At 35.9% G+C, this 12,058-nt stretch overlaps 1 protein-coding gene across 3 annotated transcripts in view; it reads right to left on the bottom strand.

Annotated features, from left to right (window-relative positions):
* Positions 1-5,064: 5,064 nt before the first annotated feature.
* LOC102224305 (kazrin-like) overlaps positions 5,065-12,058 on the bottom strand; it is a 172,955-nt gene continuing 165,961 nt past the window's right edge. For all 3 annotated transcript variants that reach the window (XM_023324764.1, XM_023324765.1, XM_023324767.1), the window contains 6 exons: positions 11,927-12,045; positions 10,728-10,959; positions 10,341-10,442; positions 9,571-9,737; positions 9,305-9,401; positions 5,065-7,932 (listed from right to left, as the gene is read on the bottom strand). In XM_023324764.1, the coding sequence (XP_023180532.1) occupies positions 7,771-7,932; positions 9,305-9,401; positions 9,571-9,737; positions 10,341-10,442; positions 10,728-10,959; positions 11,927-12,045 (879 nt within the window). In that variant the 3' untranslated portion in view covers positions 5,065-7,770. The remainder of the gene's footprint in view (positions 7,933-9,304; positions 9,402-9,570; positions 9,738-10,340; positions 10,443-10,727; positions 10,960-11,926; positions 12,046-12,058) is intronic.

Below are 12,058 nucleotides of genomic sequence, written 5' to 3'. Positions count from 1 at the left end.
CGCAGTGACGCCTCAGCTCCGCCCGGTCCTAGTGCCACTCCTGTTCATGTCCTGTGTGGGGAAAACTAAAAACGCCGCAAAATAGCACAAACAGTGGTACTGAAGAGGATCCGGGCCACAGAAAAAATGTAATTTAATTAAATTCTAACTTTTTTCTGAAAATTCTCACTTTAAACTCAAAATTCTGACTTTAGTCTTCTGAGATCAAAAGTAGTTTTTTAAAGAAAAAAAGCAAATTGAGAGATCAAAGACAGAATTCTGAGATCAAAGACAGAATTTTGAGATTAAAGACAGAATTCTGAGATCAAAGACAGAATTCTGAGATCAAAGACAGAATTCTGAGATTAAAGACAGAATTCTGAGATCAAAGACAGAATTCTGAGATCAAAGACAGAATTCTGAGATCAAAGACAGAATTCTGAGATCAAAGACAGAATTCTGAGATCAAAGACAGAATTTTGAGATTAAAGACAGAATTCTGAGATCAAAGACAGAATTCTGAGATTAAAGACAGAATTCTGAGATCAAAGACAGAATTCTGAGATCAAAGACAGAATTCTGAGATCAAAGACAGAATTCTGAGATCAAAGACAGAAATGTTTTCTTGTGACCCTCATCCTTTTTCTGTACTGTTGTGAAGTGTTTACGTTTCAGTTTAAAGCTAAACACAGAAGATCTTTGATATAGACTTAACTTTCTTATATTTTATATATGAAAAATGGCCCATTTAAAGTGTGTATTTTTGTCTCACTGTTTTTAGTAAACACACACTCCCTGACCTGAACGCCTTTGCCAGCATGTCTTTGTTTTTGTCTTGCTATATGTTCCACATCCTACCCAATGATGTCTTTTCATCCTACTTACCAGTTATTATTTAGAAACTGTGGCGTACTCACTTTCAAACCAGAAAAGGAATTAGATTAATCACTCTCTAGCTTATTTTCTTTAAGAAACTGTAGAGTACTCACTATTTAGACCAATATTCTTCTTCTTGGATAAATTTTTAGATTATTATGCAGAGAGGCACCTGTTCTTCCAACCCAGAAATGGAATTAGACCACAGGATACTTACCTATCAACCCTGAACATTTAGATCTAAAGAATCTAATGTTGATACTTTAGATCAACATTAGATTCATTTTCTTCTTTTGCTCTTTCCTTTGGTTTGTTATTTTGTTTGTATTTCTTTTTAATTCATGTAAAGCAACACATGCCTTGTTGCTGAAAATGTGCTATATAAATTAAATTACCTTCCCTTATGCGTTATGTTCATTGGTGAATTTTGATATAAATGCCTTTAGGCCACATTATTTACAACCCTCCATAGGGTTAACATTGTAATAAATGTTACTATACATTGCAGGTGTCAAATGATGCTAAAGTTAGAGTCTGAATCACAACTTCAGATTAACGTTACAGATGATTTATTAATTTTAATTGTTTTATTTTACTAGAAAGTCAGCAATGAAATTAAAATTTTATTTTTAAGGGAGACTGGATAACCAGTGATATGCAGCAGCTTTAAAAAAGGCTGATTTTGTGTATTTTTTAGTTGTTTTGACAACATTTATTAATCTTTTGTTTATAATCTGTAATTTTTAGATTGGTCACATTTTGTGTAAAATGAAACATTTGTTTTATTCTTAAACAAACACAACATTCAGTGCTATACTTGCCCCAGCTCCATCCTTCACTTAAGAAAAATAACCAAATGCAGACTTGACTATGTTACACTAGCTGTAATTCTTTCATTGAATCCAATGAATTTGGGTTCTTTGTATTTGTTGCAGAGTGAGTTTCATCTTGAGAGAGGTTGTTTAATTGTGTGTGGAATATAAACTCAGCTCTGACTCAAGAAAAGCTAAAAGTAGTTCAGGGTTAAAATCTGATCTACAACACTGACAGGATGGCACTTTTACATTTACTGTCCCAAATACATCAAAACAACCTTTTTTTGTTGCTAGCTTGGTTTAAATTATAAACCTTCCAGAACCAGGTAAAAAATCTTTACCAACCAATACATAAACAGAAAATACAACTAAAAACTCGAGTTCAATAAAACTTTTGAAGCATTGAAAACCAGCAGAGTTACAACTAAGTCAAGTTTAAAAACGTTTGCTGCCTTTCTCTAGCTGAATCTGTCAACTAACTACTAAGACAAGATAAATTTTAGACAAGACAAAACCAAACCCTGTAAATTCTAGACACTAACAGGTACCATAGAATTGCACAAAAATCTGTGAGGGACGACGGAGTCCCAGAGCGAAATTCTGTGTGTGATTGTAGGATGTGAGTGGGAATAAAAATAGCAACAGGTATTTTGCTCCATATAACACAGTAGGAGTGTAACAGGTAAACCTTCTATGGATGCAAACTCAACTAAAAACCCACCTGTTTAGGATTGTATTTGAAACGTAATCAATTACAAATTTATTGATGGAACCTGACTTAATGTCGTGTTTTGATTATTGATTGCTGAATTGATGAAAAGCACTTTGAAATGCCTTGCTGCTGAAATGTGCTATACAAATAAAATTTATTTGATTGATTGATTGATTGATTGATAAATGCTGCTGTCTATGAACCAATGGATGACAAATATGGGTGGCGACAGGGCGACCAGCAGCTGCGATTTATTTCCCTCAAATTAGGATTTTTAAAGGAAAGGTGCGCGGCCACGTGCGTGCACTTGGCTTCATGCGTCCGATTTTTTTTGTGCGCCGCACTTTTCTAAATTTAGTGTGAAAACTGCGCACTCTTTTATGCATGAGGCCCCAGATCATAATGCGAAAGTTTGGGTTGTGGTGGTTTGAGATTTAAATCACATACCTGCAGGTTACAAGTCTAAAGAATCAAGTTTGTTTTATAGAAAATTTAAAGCATTTGTCTATTAAAACCTGTGTTAGATTTACACATGTTGTAAACATGTACCACGCCAACATTTAGGATTTACATCCACTGTTAGTGGAGTTGTTGCATCATGTACGAAATATGCAGAGCTGTTGACAGTTTGGAGAGGACTATTAAAGACATAGTTCATGTTAATCTGTGTGTAAAAAAAATCATACAATGTGAAATCCTTCCCTCTTATCCCTCTGAACAGGCTCGAACTCGTCCGATCTTCCCGCTTAAACAGTTTTTGCTTTGTGACCGGAGGCGACGCCTCGATTCTGGCAGCCAAACCGGTTCTGTAGAACATGAGGGGGCAGCGTGGGCTGAGAACATTTCATATTTTCACAAATATGCAAGCAAAATCCAACTCTGCAACCGGTTTATTCATAAAACAGCAGTATTTCTTTTATTAAGGATGTAAAGAACATTCAGGTTTATACATTATAATTTTTATAACCAAACAATTGTGAAATTTATCAAATGGCAAACATCAAATTCAGAGAGAAAATTTTATTATAATTTACATTTGTGCAAAACAACAATAATTTTTACTGGATAAGAGCAATGAGAAGGCGGACTAGATTTAGAAAAAAAGACCGTCATATTACATTATGTAAAAATATATCACTGATATCTCTATACTTTGCATCAAAGGAGCCTGAAGGTCTTGATCGATAGTTTTTCTTTAATCTTTGGCTTCATTCATATTCATGTTCTACCAAGTCCTCTGTGTGAACATCACATGATACTAATATTTACTTATAAACTGAGGAAAGTAGGTAAAGTACACTGTGCTGACTCAGCAGAACCCTGACTTCCACACCCTTGATCCCGATGTTGGAGATGTGCACTATTCAAAACAACAGCATGTAAAATTGAATTGAATTTCCTTCAATATTGTAACTTTAGGCACATATTACAAAGAATATTACAGTCAAATTTAAAAGTTGTGTTATTTTTAACCAACACGCTGGTTCGTCCCTTTAGATTAAAAGTCTTTAGTCTTATAGCAGCCAAAGTCCAAAGAAAAACATTGAAAGACCTACAGAAAGGCATCCTGAAAATGCTTCGTAGTATTTTCATTGATAAATACTTGCTTAGTATTAAGCAAGTATTTATCATATTAAGTTAACACTTCATTGTCATCCATTTTGTTTTTACTTTGCAGATTTTAGTGTCGGATTTGATAGATTTGGATCAGATCGTTTAAATTTTTTATTAGCTTTTTAATGTGTCTGTTTTTAAAGTTTGATTGTAGAACCTTTAGTTTTGAACATTTACGTCTTCTAATTCTGATTAAGTTTAAATTGTCATTTGATTTGAGTTCTTATAAAGCACAAAAAAAAAAATGCTTCAGCTAATCACATGATTTTAATTATCTTCAGTCCATTCATGGGGAATGTTGTTGCTATTTTTTATGTTTGAAAAATCTAAGCACAAAACAAAATAAAATAAGGAAGATAGTACAGATGTAGATGATAAAATGTGGCTCTTGATTGATTGATTGCGGTGCTATGCTGTTTGAGACAATTACAATTCAAATTCTACTTATGCTTTTTGGATTTAACCCAATTTTATAGAAAATATATCATAAGAAGTTTATGCTTGAGGGATTGTTGCTTTGACAACCTTTGTGCATTTACATCAACAAGATCATTTGAAACCTATGTGGACTGAAATATTCCAGTTTGGTAAACTTATTAACTAAATAACAAAGAGCATAATCCATGGCATCAGGGTTTTGGCCTGCTCTGCAGTTTAAGTTCTGGTTTCGGTCAATTTTTATGTAAACATTTACATCAGTTTCTGAAGCTGTTCAGTTATTTGTCACACTAGACATGCTTACGGTTAATGAAATACTGGATCATAAAGGTTACTAATCATTAACAGTAATGCTCTGAGCAGCAGCAATATTTAAAACTAGTCACTACTCTATCTGGGGCGAATATCTACCAAAATGGTCAACAAATGACCAGACTGTAAACACACGCCTACTCTTTTTCTTTCTTTTTTTTTTTAAAGTTGCCATGTCCTTCACCTCAAGGGTTGAAAAGACCTTCCTTATTGTGGTTTGAATTAAATTAATGCATTTTGGGTTCTTACGTTCACACTGTAGCCTGAAGTGGCCCAATTCCGATTTTGTTATCAAATTGTTTGTTCGTTTTTTTTTGTTTTTTTTTTTTTTTGCTTTTTTGGTGCGGTGGTCGTTCACACTTCAAATATATACGACCTGTACGTGATCTCAGATCTCAACTGCAAACGACCTAAAAGTGCCCCGGATGCGCAGTAGGGGGCGCAATAACATCACACACAGATGCAACATGGATGCTGATGGTGGAGCATAGTTTACATATTAAAGTTGTCCGATCGGAACCAGCACATTCACAACTTAATCCTCATTAATCCTCGTCCGCCATGGTTGTTGTTTTGTTCCTATCAATCGAGTATCAATGACATTCAGGTCACATGATGTGAACTGCAAATGAAAGTGCGCCGCTTGCGCAGCAGAGGGCCCAATGACGTCACACATAGCGTGCTCAGTGTTTGCGGAAGTAAACGTGTACGCTAACGGTGGAGCATAACTTACGATTTTAAAGTTGTTAAAATCTTGAACCTTACATCTGAAACCGACCGGAGCCATCATGTTAACAACTTAATCCTCATTATTGTCTGCCAAAGCCAAAGTTGTTGTTTTTTTCTCCCTTCTGGCGCGTATCATGTCGCAGAATAGTGACGTTTGCGGATGACGTTCAGATTCAGGTCACATTTAAAAAGATAATCGGAAATCCAAGTGGCCTGAGAAGTATTAAAAAAACCCGATCTGTGTTGTTAAGACAGTCATTATAATATCAGATACAGGTCACATTAAAGCAAAAAAAAGAAGAGAAAAGGGAATTGTGTCACTTCAGGCTGCAGTGTAAATACAGCCTACATTACATGCTAAGACTTTTTTTCTCTCATGTTCTACATTTGTTGGTTTAAAGTATGACGGTTCAATCAGAAGCAGTATGATGACCTCCCTCAATTAAAAAACAATGTTTGTCATCAATTGCCCGGTGAATCTCCTCTCCAAGGAAGTGAAGTCTAATGCTCACCCCAACAGAGCCAGGTTTTTGGACTCTACTTCCAAAATTTGTCAGAGGAGAGTATGAAACAGCCTGCATTTTAAACTTCTACTCCATGGAGAACTTCAGGTTATTCAGTGCAGTGAAATGGGAGCCAGATCTTTTAGTTATCAGGCTAGTCTCTAGTTTAGTCTCTATATCTACTTAAAAGTAGACAGATTGTTTGTTTAAAGGCTTAATTTTCCAAGTGTAAAACATTCCTTTTTGATAAAGCTTATATTTAGAGCAACTTAGGTTTCCCCAAACTATCTCTCTAGGTATGATACTATAGGGTTAGGCTGCTGGAAGACATGCAGTAATTACTACATTTCATTATTCTAGCTGCTACATTCTCCTACTACTCTCCAATTTTACACTATTTGCCATTAATTCAGCTTTTAGCTTCATGTTTTCTCTCAGTTTTTCACTTTTCATAGACGCTACACCTGGTCTGGCGCTCTATTTGGCTGAGATATTGCTGCCAACACTTAAACATTCTCTATAGATGATAAACCTGCCCGTCTTTCAGTGTTTAACTCTGTCTCTCTCCTAGACAATGCTATTGAGTGAGCTTTAGCTTTTAAATTAAATTAAAACCGACTCAGATCTTATGTGTTGGGACTTGTTTTCCTCCCAGATGAAGCCACTAAAAAGCTACTACTTCCTTTAACTTTTTACTTTTCTCAGATGTAGAAAGTACTCCTCAATCAGTGCTTGTATCTTTTTTGTGTGTATGCTCTGTATTTTCACACAAGCCAGTCAGTCATGGTGGTTAAAGGGGAGTTTTTTCTCTCCACTGTCGCTACATGCATGCTCGGCATGAGAGATTGCGACACAATGTGAATGACTGTCTACTGTCGCTACATGTTGGTCTAAGAGGAGTGAATGGTGCAAGTCAGTGACTCAATATATTCAACTTGGTTTCCTTAGACAGAAACCTTTAAAACTAATTTGAATAATGAACTGAAATTAATGTATTGTTTGGTAACTAGGATCAATTGGAATCTCTCTGTATGATTAGACTGAACTCTCTTTTTGTGACTTTCTGCTACATGCTGTAAATAAACTGAACTGAATTGGGTTTGATTTGGGTTCATGCCCAAAACAAATCCTTGTTGAAGAATAGGAAGGCATCCCACTGCAGTGTAAGAATAAGCTATTAATTTGGCATGTTTCATGGTTTTCCCAAACTTCAATGATCATATGCAATAAATAGGATTGGCATTGTGAGGGAGGATATGGCAAGTTTTCAGGGGTCTTCATACTCAACTCCGCTGCTCAATCCACAAATTAATTTTTCTAGCAAACGTGGCACCATAAGAGAAATAAACAGACTTTTAAACAGTATAATCAACCCAGTGCAAAAGTCCTTAACATTTTGTTCTGATCTATAAATGTAAAAACATGTACAAGTTTTATGTGAACAAAACAACATACCTCAGTTCACATAAAGAAGTAGACAGAAGCACTGAGATCATGAGACTTTTTACATAAGGCATCACAGGGGCACTGAGTGCAGTTTTGAGTTTTATTTTTTGTTCTCTGCTTGTTTTTATTAATTACATATAAACCTCAATCAAAAAACTATAACTTAAAAAACAAAAATGACTTTAGACAATTCATTAATGTACAACAGCTACATCAGGTCATTGAGGTGCATTATTCCCGTCTCCAGAAGTGGATCTGATCTACAGAGTAGCGTTGGCTAAACCTTTAAAAAAGCTCCAACGCTGTAGAGCTGACAGTGTAAACAGAGAACATCTCCACGGCTCCTTCACACGTTGGTGATTTCGACGCTCTTGAAGGTGTGCATGGGGCTTCCTTTGGCGCGGGGAACAGCGTGAACTCTGGCCTCTCTGGGCAGAGAGCCGCAGTTGCCATGGAAACCAAGGCCGCGCTCCACGGAGTGACTTTCTGCGCGTAACCTCAGCGGACTCTGAAAAGACGACACAAGAAATTAAACTGTTTATCTGGGGGTGGAGGTGTTTCCTCCGGATTCGACGCAGTCCTTCCCCAACCTGTTGCTGGAGACTGCTGGCCAGCGGTCTGAAAAAAAGGCTTCTCTCTGAAAGAGAGGAAATTTTAATAAAATTTGTAAAAAATATTTTCAGTTGAAGGATTTTGTCTTCCCTGTTTTAGATAAAAGCAATTACATGATGTTGTCCATTTATGTTTTAAATTTGTGTTTGAATCCTGTGATTTCGTGGTAATAGTACTGAAAGTTATACTTACCAAAGTTACCGAGTATTTTAGTCTAGTTTCTAGAGCAAATAATATTAGTACAGTTTAAAAGACAAAACTAACAAGTAACTTCAGCACAATATAGGAGTTTGTTTTAACATTAATGAAAAACTTGTAGTTTCACTGGTAGATTATTTCACTTATAACAAAAGATTTTCCCCATGTTACAAATGAAATAATCTGCCATTGGAACTAAAATTATTTCATCCATATTAAGGAATTATTGGCTTAAAACAAATTATATCTTGCTGAAAAGTTATTGAAAGTTAATTTTGTCTTATTTAAATGCACAAATATTATTTTTACTAGAAACTAGACTAAAACACTTGGTAAGATTTATGTTTTTGCAGTGTAACAAGAATCTTCCTCACCACTGGTTTCTGTTTTCTCAGCTGTTGTCAGTCAGTCGTTCTCCGTGATCCAACATCTTTTTTGGATTTCTCTACACCCTGTCGTGAATTTCTATATTTTTTATTAACTATTATAGTTTCATTATATATAAGTCTGCCTTCATGCCTCCATCTTGCATCTGATACAAAAAGGAAGATATATATATATATATATATATATATATATATATATATATATATATATATATTAAATGTGTAAATTAGAAATAACTTAATTTAAAGAGAGAAAGGTGAATTGGGTGCATTTCTAACTCTATGCAGTATTTCCAGGAACTCAAAATGACCTTCCAAAATTAGGTTTATGTCTGTTTCTCATTTATTCTTCAGTTTAATTATTCTAAAAGGTTGATGGATCAAAAGCACTAATTGTGCAGTGTAAAGGTTCAGGTATTTCCAGATTATGTTCTCTCTGCTGAAACAAAGAAATTGACTCCAGTCTGCAAATTAAAGCCATTGTGAGTTTTGAGATAATCTCCTAAAATCAAATTGTTGAGGTGTTTTATTTTACCCTTGTTAGCAATACTTGTGCTTTAACAAGCATAAAGGAACCAGTGGCTTCAGCTTTGGACTTCAGACCAAAGCTGGGCTGGCCATTGAGGATTACAGGAGAGCAGAGGGGGCTAGTCGTTTACTGATAGGTGAGAAATGACAAGGTACCTTTCCTAATCTCCTGATGGACGACCTTTCATCAGCAAAGCGGTTAACAACCACAGGTGAAGAAGAGCTGATAACCTCAGAGCCCTGCTCTGTGTTGCTGTAAACAGAGAGGAAAGAGATTGTTAGTCTTTTATGTGTCAGAGATTAACAACGCAAAAGAATTTATGGCAAGTTCCAGACTAGCAGCAATGTTAATAAATCATTTATTTACTGCACAGTGCTGAAGAGATGAACGTCACCAGCAGGGGGCAGAGTGTTTATGCTACCTGAGAGGGGCGGAGAGTGACTTCATTTCTTCATACAGGTGTCTGTGCAGCATGTGTTTGTTGCTGGGGATTCCCAGAGCATTGGCCAAGGCCTCTGTGTCGAAGGACTGGTCCAGGGCGATTACTGCACCATGAATGCCTTTTCCCTGAAGGTTTTCTGCAAACTCCTACAGAGAAAAATGAGGAAGAAAGGAGCTGTGATGGTAACAAACACAACACAGTGATATCACTGCGCCCAAACCAGGAAAAGAAAGCTTTAAATCCAGTATTTATTCGAGTTCTAAGGTGTTTAAGATTTACACTTTAGATACAGATAGATGAAATACAACTCTGGAAAAAATTAAGAGATCACTTAAAATGATCAGTTTCTCTGATTTTACTTTTTATAGCTATGTTTAAGTGAAATGATCATTGTTCTTTTATTCTATTAACTGACAACATGTCTCTGAAATTACAAGCAAACATTTAGTATTTATTTACAGAAAACGAGAAATGATCCAAATAACGAAAAAGATGTACTGCTTTCAGACCTCAAATAATGCAAAGAAAACAAGTTCATATTGATTTAGAAACAACAATACTAATGTTTTTTCTCATGAAGAGTTCAGAAATAAATATTTGGAGGAAAAACCAGGTTTTCAATGGGGTTCAGTGCAGTGGGCTCTTAAGTTTTTCCAGAGCTGTATTTATATCACAAAGGTGAATAAGTTTCAGTATCCTGTGAAGGTCTATAATTACAAAACAATGGTGGTGTGTCGGGTTGCTCCTACCTTGAGGTCTATGTCCTTGATCCACTTCATCACTCTGTGACACGTCCAGACGAGCGGGTCCCGGTTTTCATGCTCACATTTTAAGCGCCGTAATTGCAGGGCCTTGAAAAAAATGAAAGAAAAAAAAAAAACAGGAAAGAAAGAATAGTGACCTCTTAAGAATGTATTAAATTGACTCTTGGTCAGGCTTTGGTGACACATTGGCATAATTTTATTTGTTACACCCAACAAACAAAAATGTAAATTGAAAATTAAAACCGTGGTCCTTGACTCTTAAATTTTAAAGGATTAACAGATTTAAATATTTAATCAGCGTCTTTTTTTTGGCTAAATTTCCTGTCTGCTGTACAGATATGTGATTTTTTGTAGCAAAGTCCATGACCTGACCTCTTTGTCGAAGCTGAGCATCTGCAGGAGCTGGATAGCCAGAAGCAGACTGGTCTGGTGGAAATGGTCGCCAATGTTCAGGAATCTCTCCAGGTCTCTGCGGCTGAGCGAGTTCAGGACCCGACCGTCCACTAAGTTGGTCTGGAAGGTTTGGGAGTACTGAGGCAGACCGACGTCACTCAGCCACGACGTCGAGACCCAATGATGGTCCAGCTCTGATGCTTTAGAAAGTCTGAGGATGGCAAGACACAGATTGGAGACTAAATATTTATTCCACCTAATGAATCACAGTCAAACACCCAAAGGACTGAAGGACAGCAGGTATTTTATTAAGTTTCACAAGGACATAAATAAATTATTGATGAACAAGCCTCATGTTCAGTTCCAGTGAGGAATAAGAAGCTGCTTAAAAGCAAAATGTATTTTCTATTTTCAGCAAGTAAAGTGAGAGAGACCTAGAATTTTAGAAATAACAGGAAGGCTGAATGCAGTACTCTGTTTTATCCTTTTGAATATTTAGCCTCCATCCGTCATGGAAAATTATGAATTTTACAATTTGACAGCATCTGTGCTCCATATATAAAATGTTGTGACTTATCTACAGCTATATCTTGTTAAGTATCATTTACATGATTATTATTCACTTAATTTAACATGATTATATAAATTCATTTCGCTTCCATTTTATTTTTATTTGACTCACTCAATAAAAATATTAATAGTTAATATAACTTCTAAAAGAAATCACGAATGAAAACCAGCCAAAAAAAATTAATTTATATTTTCCCCTTATTCACATAATACGTAATAGCATAATTTTAAAAGATGAAGTGAAATGTATTTAAGTGCCAAACATGATTTCTTTTGGAAAGGGAAGTGTTTTATTTTGAAGGGTGCTTAACCGGATCTGGTTTTATCTTGTCTTACGTTGCTAGGAAACCAAAGGTTCGTTTAAGGACTCCTTAAAAGATCGTTTTTTTGGTGCCGTTGCTTGTTCAATAAAAACTGAACATAAATGCTGAGGAACGTCAACCGAGCCTCCGTTATAACTTCATTACGTAATATAAGTGACTAATAACAGCTAGAACATGACTTCTAGAAAAAAAAAAGTAGCTTTGATTTTAACTTGTAATTTTCACAGGCTAAAGTTAGCTGAGGCATTAAAATCTAAAATGTCTGAAAAAGCAACGTGTGCTTACCCCTGCTCCCCCTCGGCTCTCCTGTAATCCTCAATGGCCAGCCTAACTTTCCTGCGGTGAATTTGATTACCGATACCCAGACCCAGCTCTAAATCCTCATCCGTCAGGCTCAGCAGCACCTAAACAGCCAAA

Source organism: Xiphophorus maculatus, chromosome 20 (genome assembly GCF_002775205.1).
Source record: "Xiphophorus maculatus strain JP 163 A chromosome 20, X_maculatus-5.0-male, whole genome shotgun sequence".
Lineage (NCBI taxonomy): Eukaryota > Metazoa > Chordata > Actinopteri > Cyprinodontiformes > Poeciliidae > Xiphophorus > Xiphophorus maculatus.
The sequence above is the reverse complement of the archived record's forward strand: the minus strand, read 5'-3'. Positions and strand labels throughout refer to the sequence as shown.